Source organism: Bison bison, unplaced genomic scaffold, assembly GCF_000754665.1.
Source record: "Bison bison bison isolate TAMUID 2011002044 unplaced genomic scaffold, Bison_UMD1.0 scf7180017864301, whole genome shotgun sequence".
NCBI classification, from domain to species: Eukaryota; Metazoa; Chordata; class Mammalia; order Artiodactyla; family Bovidae; genus Bison; species Bison bison.
The window spans coordinates 201,663-214,264 of record NW_011494873.1 but is presented as its reverse complement, the minus strand read 5'-3'; the positions used below and the strand labels follow the sequence as shown (position 1 = coordinate 214,264).

The 12,602-nt window shown below is 39.0% G+C and overlaps 1 protein-coding gene across 1 annotated transcript in view; it reads right to left on the bottom strand.

Annotated features, from left to right (window-relative positions):
• LOC104996892 (ran-binding protein 17-like) overlaps nt 1-12,602 on the bottom strand; it is a 259,749-nt gene that overhangs the window by 61,518 nt on the left and 185,629 nt on the right. The window contains exons 8-9 of the mRNA XM_010851280.1: nt 5,576-5,683; nt 3,348-3,430 (exon numbers count right to left, since the gene is read on the bottom strand). Of these exons, the coding sequence (XP_010849582.1) occupies nt 3,348-3,430; nt 5,576-5,683 (191 nt within the window). The remainder of the gene's footprint in view (nt 1-3,347; nt 3,431-5,575; nt 5,684-12,602) is intronic.

The window sequence follows — 12,602 nt, the reverse complement described above, 5'->3', positions numbered from 1 at the left end:
AATAAATAGCTGCAGATCTGGTTGAAGTGGCAGTAGAGTCCTCTCCTCCTCCACCTCTGCAGGGTCTCTGTGTATTATCACAGATCTCTAGGGCTCTGAAAAACCCAGTTGGAAAACCACTGGCCTGTTTTCTAGGTCACAGCAAATGACAGTGGCTTGTATAACACTTTGCAAATTCAATTTAAGCATAGTATTAAGTCATACCTTAAATGTACCTGCAACATATATTGCTCAAAGAACCCTGATGTAAATTCTTAGGTACAGTGAATAATTATAGCTGTTCTATCCATTTTTTGTTTAGATTTTTTACACATTGAGCTTCCTTAAATCAGGTACCTAAGGAAGGAATGGAGAAGGCAATGGCAACCCACTCCAGTACTCTTGCCTGGAAAATCCCATGGATGGAGGAGCCTGGTAGGCTGCAGTCCATGGGGTTGAGAAGAGTCGGACACGACTGAGCGACTTCACTTTCACTTTCATGCATTGGAGAAGGAAATGGCAACCCACTCCAGTGTTCTTGCCTGGAGAATCCCAGGGACGGCGGAGCCTGGTGGGCTGCCGTCTCTGGGGTCGCACGGAGTCGGACACGACTGAAGCGATTTAGCAGCAGCAGCAGCAGCAAGGAAGGAATAAGAGCAGTTCATTCTTGCCAGTCTTATAAAGACAATCACTATTTTTCCCTTCTGTGCACTCTTCAACCAATAGATGTCACTAAAGATACCATTACCCAGAGGCAAAGGGAAGAAAAGATCGGACAAATGGAAATTGAGCATAAAAAACACCCAGTTCTTAAAACTGAGAAGTAGATTTCCAAAGTAATAACATTTATTACACTGCATGCAACATTTTAACCAAAAATTTAAGAAAGAAATTTCTTTTATTAAGTTGCTCGGGCTGAATGGATCATAGCACTAAATTTTGAAATACATGTTCTTGAAGCAATTTAAAACTCATTAGAAATAATAGGCTTGGGCTAGTAGAAAATGTGGTAAAATCTAATCCTCATCCAAATGTTACCTGGGCTGCACAAACAGGAAATTGTTTTGTGCTACTGTGGCTAACCTCATTGCTGACCCTGAGCTGTAACGGCAAGAGCAGCTGAGAGCTGAAGCAAAATTAAAAACTTACATCAAAGTATATCATGACAGAATGTAGATAAATAAAACAGCATATCGAAAGTATTATTTTTCTGCCAGTCTCATTGAGCAGCGAGGTGGAGGTATTCTACAAAACAGGTAACAAATCAGGCGCAAATGAGTCCTTCCCCCCACACTGCCTCAATCACCAACGGCACAGACACTGCCCGAGGCAGGCTAGCAGAGAGGAACCCAGTGAGGACGGGCGGGAGGGACCCCAGAGTGTCCTGGCCTCCTTCCTCCATAGGTTTTCCCTTCCTTCACCTTGGCTTACCCAGAAAATAAGTAATGCTGGTTCTTCTGCACCCTTCTAGCCATTTTTTTCCCCCTCACCTTCCAGACTCCTGGATGGCAGCCATAGGATCTCCCTTCAATGAGCATATCAGAATCTCCAGAGGTAAAAGCATGAGTAATAAAACATTACTCAAGATGAAGACAGACAAAATCAGCTTGGCTGATTGGGGCAGGCATGTGGAATCAGTGAAAGCTGAAAAAGATTTTTCTGCTACTCTGTGTAATAAAGTGCCTGGGTCAAAGTCACTGGTAACAAAGTTGGAGGTTATTTTTCTATTGAGCCTTCATTTCCTTTCAGTTTTAGGATAAAAATCACCATACTCTAAAGAATAGCGCTTCATCAAAAATACCCTAGGTACAATCTTCATGTGGCAACTCCCAAGCAGCAGAAAGGACTATGGGAAGATGACCGTCTGAAGTCACACAGACTGTGAATGAAATCCCCATTTGCCTATTTGCTAACTATGTATTACTTGGCAAATCTTTAACCCCTATGAGCTTCAATTTCTTCATAACAGTAAGCACAGTAGTTAACTTATCTAAGGCCTTTCCATGCACCATGTAACTGAATCCTCAGAAGCACCTTATAGACTTCCCTTGTGGAGCAGACAGTAATGAATCCACCTGCAACGCAGGAGACCAGCATTTGATCCCTGGAACGGGAAGATGCCCTGGAGAAGGGAATGGGCAACCCAGTCCAGTATTCTTGCCTGGAGAATTCAATGGACAGAGGAGCCTGGCAAGCCACAGTCCATGGGGTCACAAAGAGTCGAACGTGACTGACTAATGTAACAATCCTAACTAGACAGAGAGGTCAGTAGGTATTCATTATTTCTAATTTTATATACGAGAAAACTAGGACAAGGAGTGTCTTAGCTGTGTGTCTTAACTGAAGGTCATGGAATTATGCGTGTTGGTACTAGAACTGGTACTCAGATCTTTTAATCTCCCCAAACTGAGTTTTTTCTAAGATATCATGCTTTTGGAAAAAGGTCCAGGCACATATCTTTGTATGATAAGACACTAAAAGGAATTAGATATACCCTGAAAACACAACAGAAGCTTTACAAAATTCTGTAGAATCTGTTTCTAGGTACTCAAAAAGAAGTATGAGAATCACAGGCAACTTCTGAGGCCGAACATAGAGTTGGCTGTTGATTTGGGAAAGGAAGAACAGACAGGCAAAAAAGAAGAGGACAAAGAAAAGGAGGACCCAGGAAAACATCTCTCAAGGAGAAGAATACTGCAAGGAGTCCAGCTTGTAGTCAGTTTTCAGTCAGTGTGTGGAACGCTAACTGAAGATTCTTATCTATTGTGGCATTTCCTGGCTACATAAAGGTCTCAGAGAGTTGAGAATTCCATTGATGAAGCTGTCAGAGTTGGGAAGCAGAAAAATAATTACCAATTTTTTTTTTACTATAATTGAATAGGACAATCATTTCTGTAGAAGGCTGATTCTAAGGGTACAGTGCCCTCAAATTCCCTATAATAAAATATTTACTGCTCTTTACCAGGATATTTCCCCCAAATTCAGTGTCAGTGACACACTGGTTTAAGCATTCCTTGACCCAATATACTAAACTCCCTAATCTAAATTTTAGCAATTTTCAATATGCTGTAACTTTTCAATATCCTACTTCAATATTATATTTATAGTGTATTCCCTTTGCTTCTGACACTAAAGTTTTAGCTAAAAGAAATTCATCAGGTTTGTCAGGCAAGATCTGTAGTCAAAGGCATACTGCTTATTTTTCCTGATGTCAATATGATAGCTACCCAGCTTTTTGCACCCCTGTTATCTACTTCACAAATTCATACAGATATGAAGTTTCAAAAGAACAAAATAACTAACATCTTTCTTTCCTCCAAAGAGATAAAAGTTATATTGCAGAGACAAATATGGAAAAGGATACTCACCATAAGTGCAAATCATTTTACTAGCTTCTCTGAAGAGAAGAATTCCATTAGGAGATGATACATCAAAATTCAAACGCTGGGATCTGAGAAATACAGCAAAAATTTAGACTACATGTACAGATAAATAAACAAAATATAGGATGAAAATGCCCAGAATTCTCATTTATTAGAAGTAGCAACAGTACAATCATCCTTTCTTAAAAGTATCATTCCATTAAACAAGTGGTGACAAAATGTATGTGCTAATTTTTTACTAAAGATACTAGGACAATACAATTATTTTCATTTATTTGCTCATTCAAATAATTCATCTTTTATCTGTCAAAACGATATCCTGACATCCTACATTACAGACCTCTTAGCCCCCTTTCCTTTCATGCAAACGTCTGATAGATAATAATTAAAAAAAAACCAAGTATGAAAGTTGATATAGATACTTGTATAGAGATTTATATTTGAGATCTCCTGTAGTGCCTAATATACATCTTTAAAACAATGACAATATAACAGGAAATCTAAGTACCTTTAATACTGCTCATATTCATAATGGATCATCTGATACTTCAAGCATATTTCAAACACATTAAATTACATACGGGGCTATAGTTTCCACTGCACATAGCTCAAGTAAAGAGAAACAAATCCCAGAAGTTCTAAATGAGAACAATTTTACTTCCCTAGTTTCTGACAGGTCGGGGGACAGTCTGAAAAGGCAAAGGACTGATATGCCATCCTGGCATAATATTTGCTTTTTAAACATCACTTTGACTTTAGTTGGCTCTAATATGCCTTGCTGCTCTGCTTTCAACAAATAACCATATATTTCTAAAAGAATCAGTAAAAATATGAAACACATCATAGCAAAGAAACACCAGGAAGCAAAGATACTTTGCTAAGGAACAGAATACATTGCTGGTTCTCTCTGTGTTTTCAAAATGCTTTAGAATTAAGTGCAGTTATAACTTATTAGAAGTGCTATTAGAAACATTTGATGGCTGACATACAATTCTGATTAAAGAAATGTATGTACACAATTCACATTAGGTTTCAGAGAAATATAAACAAGATAACATCTTCTGATATTATAGATTTTTGCCAAGTAGTTCTGAGAACAATTGTGCTAGATATGAATTATCCATCTATGGCAGATATAAAATATATAATGTAATTATTTTTTTCCTTTAGTATTAAGTGTTTTATCAGTAATGTACTATTAATTATCTTGCTGAAAAACAGTAATTTAATAAAAACTAAATTTCTAATATAAAATATATAGCTACCCTTCCTTTAGTCTTTAAGGTACCTAGAGAACAGTTTTTAAAAACCCTAACAGCTTTCAAAAGAATAATACTCACATTTATTTATTTGCCAGGTCTTTTTCCACCTCTGGTTTTAAAATTTTTAAATTATTGCTGTGAAACACTCAGCACCAGAGATTAGAGATGCAATCCATACTCCTTCCCTGTCTGGATAGCTTCCTTCCAACACGCAGTTTACAAAGAGGAACTGATGAAACAGGATCACTACGTGACAGGTAATCTGGTGCTAAGCCATATTCATAATGACACATTTAAAGTGGTAAAACCAATTAGCTTATTACAGTGTTTCTCTTTTAGGTACACCTTTGTTCATATTTATATGAGGAGAACCTGAACCTCTGCTTCTCTGTGTAAATCATAGGCTTAACTAGGCTATTCCTGAGAAGTGCTGTAGTTGCTATTTAAATAAAAATTGTGAGTGCATAAATCAACCACATACATGCGTTTTAGCACAAAGGAAGAAGGATACCTTAAAAGTCAAAGCAGGGACAATCCCCAGGGCTTTTTGAGACAAACTGTATGTCCATGAATTGCCCTTGGTGCCTCATCCACAAAATAAAGCATCTCAACTCAGAGACCTCTCAGCTCCTTTTCTCCTCTACAGAAAGCAGTGAAACGGTTAAAACCACCTTTCCTCCATTTCATGCTTTTGAATCTTTTAAATAATGATGGCTGTGGCCTTCCAACTTTTTCCCCAGTTGCCAGAGTCCCCATATACACCTAATTCTTTCTCCCCAAAGGTTTCAACCTTGTATCTCTAATTCTATTGCCTTCACTGATCATCTTAAGTTTTGGTTCCTGGGTTCTTGCTAAGCCTTAAATACACACACACTAGGCAGGAAAGTCTGATCTCTGATGTGTGCTACCAAATAGTAGATTACTTTTCCACCTGCCTAACACACCTCTTACCTGTTTTGCATTAGTTCTGCCATAAGTTTTAAGATGGGAGTTGTACATGCTGGCTCTCCATACCACTGCTCAATAGCCCTCTGAAGAATAGGAAGATATGTTGGGTACCTGTTATGAAGCTTGTTAAAGAATTTAAGGGTCAAAAGAAATACTGTTCCTGAAAATTGGTGCCACTGAAAAAGAAAAAAAAAAAAAGGAATCCGCATTTCTTTTATGTGTAGCATACTTACGAAGTACCATGTAAGCAACGTATGATATTTACAGCATATTATACTTAATATTGTAGGAAAGGAAAATAAATTTAGTTCATGAAGGTAAAAACATTTGAACTGCTATTATCCGAGTTTCTTGCACATCAAATTCCTGAAGAAAAAAATAGTGTTTATTATATAACTTTTATCAATAAAATACATAAAATTAGAAAGTGAAAGTGTTAGTAGCTCATTCATATACGACTTTTTGTGACCCCAAGGACTGTAGTCAGCCAGGCTCCTCTGTCCATGGAATTCTCCAGGCAACAATACTGGAGTGGGTTGTTAGTCCCTGCTCCAGGGATCTTCCCAACCCAGGGATGGAACCTGGGTCTCCCACATTGCAGGCAGATTCTTTACCACTGTGCCAGAAGGGCACTGTAAATAGTAAACCCCATGTATTTCTCTCTCGGCTTAGAAATTATCTACATACATTCTTTTCCTTTAAAAAAAAAACTGTTAACTTAATCAGCTGTTTAGTTTCACTGTAGCCCCAAGGAACATTCGGGATGATAGCTTGAAGAAAAGCTTTCAGTTCAGTTCAGTCACTCAGTCATGTCCAACTCTTTGCAATCCCATGGACTGCAGCACGCCAGGCCTCCCTGTCCATCAGCAACTCCTGGAGCCTACTCAAACTCATGTCCACTGAGTCGGTGATGCCGTCCAACCGTCTCATCCTCTGTCAGCCCCTTGTCCTCCCGCCTTCAATCTTTCCCAGCATCAGGGTCTTTTCAAATGAATCAGTTCTTTGCATCAGGTGGCCAAAGTATTGGCGTTCAGCTTCCGCATCAGTCCTTCCAATGAATATTCAGGACTGATCTCCTTTAAGATGGACTGGTTGGATCTCCCTGCAGTCCAAGGGACTCTCAAGAGTCTTCTCCAACACCACAGTTAAAAAGCATCAATTCTTTAGTGCTCAGCTTTCTTTATAGTCCAACTCTCACATTCATACATGACCACTGGAAAAACCATAGCTTTGACTAGACGTGCCTTTCTTGGTAAAGTAATGTCTCTGCTTTTTAATATGCTGTCTAGGTTGGTCATAATTTTTCTTTCAAGGAGCAAGCATCTTTTAATTTCATGGCTGCAGTCACCATCTGCAGTGATTTTGAAGATCAAAAAATAAAGTCTGTCACTGTTTTCATTATTTTCCCATCTATTTGCCATGACGTAATGCGACCAGATGCAGTGATCTTAAGTTTTCTGAATGTTGAGTTTTAAATGAACTTTTTCACTCTCCTCTTTCACTTTCATCAAGAAGCTCTTTAGTTCTTCTTCGCTTTCTGCCGTAAGGGTGGTGTCATCTGCATATCTGAGGTTACTGATATTTCTCCCGGCAATCTTGATTCCAGCTTGTGCTTCATCCAGCCCAACATTTCTCATGATGTGCTCTGCATTTAAGTTAAATAAGCAGGGTGACAATATACAGCTTTGATGTACTCCTTTCCCTCTTTGAAACCAGTCTGTTGTTCCATGACTAGTTCTAACTGTTGCTTCTTGACCTGCATACACATTTCTCAGGAGGCAGGTCAGGTGGTCTGATATTCCCATCTCTTTAAGAATTTTCCACAGTTTGTTGTTGGCATAGTCAATAAAGCAGAAGTAGATGTTTTTCCGGAGCTCTCTTGCTTTTTCGATGATCCAGTGGATGTTGGCAATTTGATCTCTGGTTCCTCTGCCTTTTCTAAATTCAGCTTGAACATTTAGAAGTTCATGGTTCACGTACTGTTGAAAGAAAAGCTTTGGGTAGCTTTAATCTACTCTAGGTCAGTTTGCTAAAAGTAGGCCCGTGTACACTAAAGGAGAAATTGTCAAACATCCTCATCAATAATGAGTGCATGCCTTGCATGCCTCTGATAAGTTCATGCCTGAGACCACCAGATTCTGGAAAACTCTGACTCAGCTCCACTGGTCCTTTACCCACAACTGGCCTCCTCTTCACCAAATGCACACAGAATATAAAATTAAGCCCTAAAACTTCAGCAGAAAAAACCCTTCATACGCTACTAGCTTCATTTTTCTTTTCCTATCCCTAAAGCTGTCTCTTTCTGATGTTTTCTTATACACTTGTCTTTGTTTCAGATGAAAGTGCTGAACTGAATCACTTCATGTTGTTCCTTTCCTGTGTGTTACGGGTAGTGACCTCCATGGTGAGGAAGACCACGATTTTCTTCCCTGCTCTTGGAATAAATTTCAAGTTCCTTGGCATGGCAAACAAGGTCCTTATCTGGTCCCTGCCTACCTGTGGTCTCATCTCTTAGTGCTCCTGCCCTTATCTATGGTTCAGCCATTCTTAATTCTCAGCAAATCCACTGATGCGGACTATCCCTTGCCTCCATTCCTCTATATGATGTTTTTTCTGCCTAATACATTCCAAACTGTATTTCAATATCTAGCTCAAGTTTTACCTCCCCTGGGATGGTGAAATTTTCTTTTTTTTTGTCAAAGGGCATCAATCTCTTCCTCATCTAAGTTCACTCGAGCACTTTGACCACCACTCTTATAACAAACTGTATTACGGTTGACTGCTTGTATTACATGGAACAACAGACTGGTTCCAAATAGGAAAAGGAGTACGTCAAGGCTGTGTATTCTCACCCTGCTTATTTAACTTATATGCAGAGTACATCAAAAGGAACTCTGGGCTGGAAGAAGCACAAGCTGGGATCAAGATTGCCGGGAGAAACATCAAGAACTTCAGATACGCAGATGACACCACCCTTATGGCAGAAAGTGAAGAGGAACTAAAAAGCCTCTTGATGAAAGTGAAAGTGGAGAGTGAAAAAGTTGGCTTAAAGCTCAACATTCAGAAAACGAAGATCATGGCATCTGGTCCCATCACTTCATGGCAAATAGATGGGTAAACAGTGGAAACAGTGTCAAACTTTATTTTTGGGGGCTCCAAAATCACTGCAGATGGTAACTGCAGCCATGAAATTAAAAGACACTTACTCCTTGGAAGGAAAGTTATGACCAACCTAGATAGCATATTGAAAAGCAGAGACATTAGGCTATGGTTTTTCCAGTGGTCATGTATGGATGTGAGAGTTGGACTATGAAGAAAGCTGAGTGCCGAAGAATTGATGCTTTTGAACTGTGGTGTTGGAGAAGACTCTTGAGAGTCCCTTGGACTTCAAGGAGATCCAACCAGTCCATTCTGAAGGAGATCAGCCCTGAGATTTCTTTGGAAGGAATGATGCTAAAGCTGAAACGCCAGTATTTTGGCCACCTCATGCGAAGAGTTGACTCATTGGAAAAGACTCTGAAGCTGGGAGGGATTAGGGGCAGGAGGAGAAGGGGACGACAGAGGATGAGATGGCTGGATGGCATCACTGACTTGATGGATTTGAGTCTGAGTGAACTCCGGGAGTTGGTGATGGACAGGGAGGCCTGGTGTGCTGCGATTCATGGGGTCGCAAAGAGTCGGACACGACTGAGTGACTGAACTGAACTGATTACCCATCTGTTCCATTAGACAGTGAACTTCTAAAGAGCAAAGACCTGTGTTTGCCCAGTATGTTCCTGCTGATTGCTGTCTGTCCGTCATATTTCATTAGAGATGTCAATTATTCCAAGAAGCCTCCATGACACCACCCTAACCCCTCCCACCTAAGAGTGTCTCCTGTACATGGCTCTGGTGCCCTAGTACCCTTTGTGCCAGTACTATCTCGGTGCCTCATCTCTCCTATCATACGGTTTTTGAGAGCAGTGCATAGGCAGTTATTGCACACATGTACCTGGCACAAAATGGATTTCAAAAAACATTTGTTGTGATAAATATGAGGTGTAGCGTACTTGATTAGACCTACCTATTCGATTCTTTTAAGCTGTGCATTTCACTTTGAAGCTTCAGGAAATACTTCACATAACATTCAATGAAAATAAGCCCTCAAATACCTTAAGAGTGTCATGCTCCCTAAAAATGCAAAAAGCAATACTTTTGACCCCCTAGATATACCATATTAAGGCTGTATTTGAATATATAGAAACAATTTACTTAAGTATTTATTGAAGGCCTGGTCTATAAATGTCTTATGACTGTTAGACTCTCTAGAGACATCAATGAACCAAACATTAGAACAATCCCTGCCCTCATGGAATTTATATTCTAGTAAGATAGAAAATTAAACATATATATGACACATTAAAAAGTACTACAAAGAAAATAAGGCAGAGATGGGAGATGATAAGTGTGTGTGTGTCCGAGATTTCAGTTGGATGAAAATGAAAAATACAAAATTAGTAAACTTGATTATTAACTCTATTTTGGCTACTGTCAGATAACTTAGTTTTATTTTTTCTATGGATTAGAAATCTGTTGCCTTTTTTTTTTTTTTAACAGATGGTAAATGCTATGTGCTGTGTACTGTGCTAGGGGCCAGGGATCCAGAGATAGTAATACATGGCTTTTATTCCTGTGAATCCACGCTTCAGTATGGGTGGTAAACACGAAATAGGAATGCTCTGAGTACCAAGATTCTGAAGCAGTGCTGGCGGAGTACAAATGAGAAAATGCTCCACCAAGAGTGCTGAGCACAAAGTCAGTGCTCATGAGTGGGAAGGACCTGGAGCCTCATCAGGAGACTGAAAAGGCCCAAATCTCAGAACCTAAGAATATCATAAGCACCAGAAGTCCCTTTGCAAAGCATTCTTAAGACATTAGGGTCATCATATTTTTCAGAGCACACTGTATTCACTATGGGATCAGGCCTGGGGATATGAGAGGATGTTCCCTTTTCTGTGTGGAATGAGAGTGGGGCCAATTCTAATATGCTTCTGACAGAGGTGACTGCCACAGAGAAAATGAGTGATTACTGGAAGGCGGAGTTGAGTTCTACCAAGCAGGGAGGTTAAAGGGCTTCAGAGTGAGGGTCCCAGACTCAGACTATAGGGTGAGAATCAGAACCCATTCGAGGAGATTAATTTTCCAGTGGCCTTGTGAGAACTACATATATATGGATAGGAGGAAGACAGTGGGGAGCCCTTTGGTAGAAGTGGCACTGATCTAATTGCTTTCACCTAGAAAGATCTGTTCAATGAATTCTGAAGGTCAACACCAGATAAATAAAAAATAAAAAAGATTAATGATTTGTTATTGCCTTACAAGATGTTAAACATGAAAAACTGAAAAGCATGAGGTTTGCTTATTGACGACACCCATCCATCCATCCATCCAACCATTCAATAGTTACTTACTATGTGCTGGACCCCAACAAAGTATAAATTAGTAAAAATGTAATTCTTTTTCTCTGAGATTTCACAGTAGAGAAGGCATTCTAGTATACTAGAAGGCAACAGAAGAGCTTTTGTTAAAACTTTTAGGAGATAAGAGTGTGAGGAGGTGGTTCCAGAACAGAAATAGGCTGTCAGTTCAGAGCTTATTGTTAAAGTATTCCCTGAATGTGAACCATCTATATCTTTGTTCATGGAGGCAAGTGCTGCTGGGACGCCTTCTGGCAGATGCCTATCTATCTTTCAACAGCTAGCTCAACTTTTACCTCCCTGGGGAACCTACTTCTTGCCCCAAACACCAACCTCTTTTTCTTCAAAGTTCATATGGTCCTTGGCATGTGTCTTTGTTACAATACATTGACTGTTTATTAGTTATTTATTACAGCTATTTATTACACTAGATTATGAGCTTCTAATGAGCAATCCACTTTACTCATTCTTATAAAAAGCAAACATTTTATTAATTTCTCATGCTTAGCACAATGTACTAAAAAAATCCTGCGGAATAGCACATTCTCAGGATTACTTTCTTCCCTACTTCAGTTTGTGCAACACACTGCTGACTATTTTCTTCTTGAAATACAATTCTGTTAGTCAATCAAAACTAGTAATTACTTTATACCATCTATGGAGTAAGTTTTTCAGTTCCTTAGCCTCATAGTCAAGGGTCCCAGACAACCTGTGTCCAACCATAAAATAAGCAGTATCTTTGACAAAACATCTTTTCCACTACTCTCCTTCCTAAGTCTGTACTTAGACCAACAAAAAACCTCTTGCTTCACAATTCCAATAGTCCAATCCTACTTATTTGCTAAGATTCAGAGAAATATCTTCACCTTTACAGAGCCTTTCCTGATGCCCCAGATAAATGCAATCACTTTTATATCTTTTTTATGGCACGTACCATCTTCTATATTTTATTACAGTCATTTAGATAGTTACCTAACTGATTCTATTAAACCGTAAGCTCATTTTGGGGTAGGATCTAAGAAAAATCCCTCATGAATTTTAGCATAGTTAGAGAAATATGCTGGATAGGTGAGCAAATCGGATTCCTTTGTCTCATTCCATATTAGGGAAAGGAACTCGCAACAGTGGTGGGGTGTATTTACTTTGTGCCAGACACTGTACTAAGCCCATATATGCACATATATATATATACATTTGCATATATATGTGTGTGTGTGTGTATATATATATATACGTTAGTTCACTCACTTCTTATAACATACCTGAGAAATAAATATTATTTGCCCTGTTTTATGGAGCAGAGAACTGTGATTCTGAGACATTAAGTAATTTACCCCAAACCCCACAGGTTGTTAAGTGGTAAAATCAGGACTGGAACTGTTCTAAGTTGTTTTCTGCCCCCCTTACAAATCTCATGGTCTTGACTTATCTTTGTATAATACGTTATGCATATTAATCAATAGCACTGATTGCATGACTGAAAACAGTGTACTCAAAGATCAGAATTATGACAATTAAAAGAATGAGTGTGAGGAAATCACATCATACACATTCCTTCATTTTTTTTTTTCAAT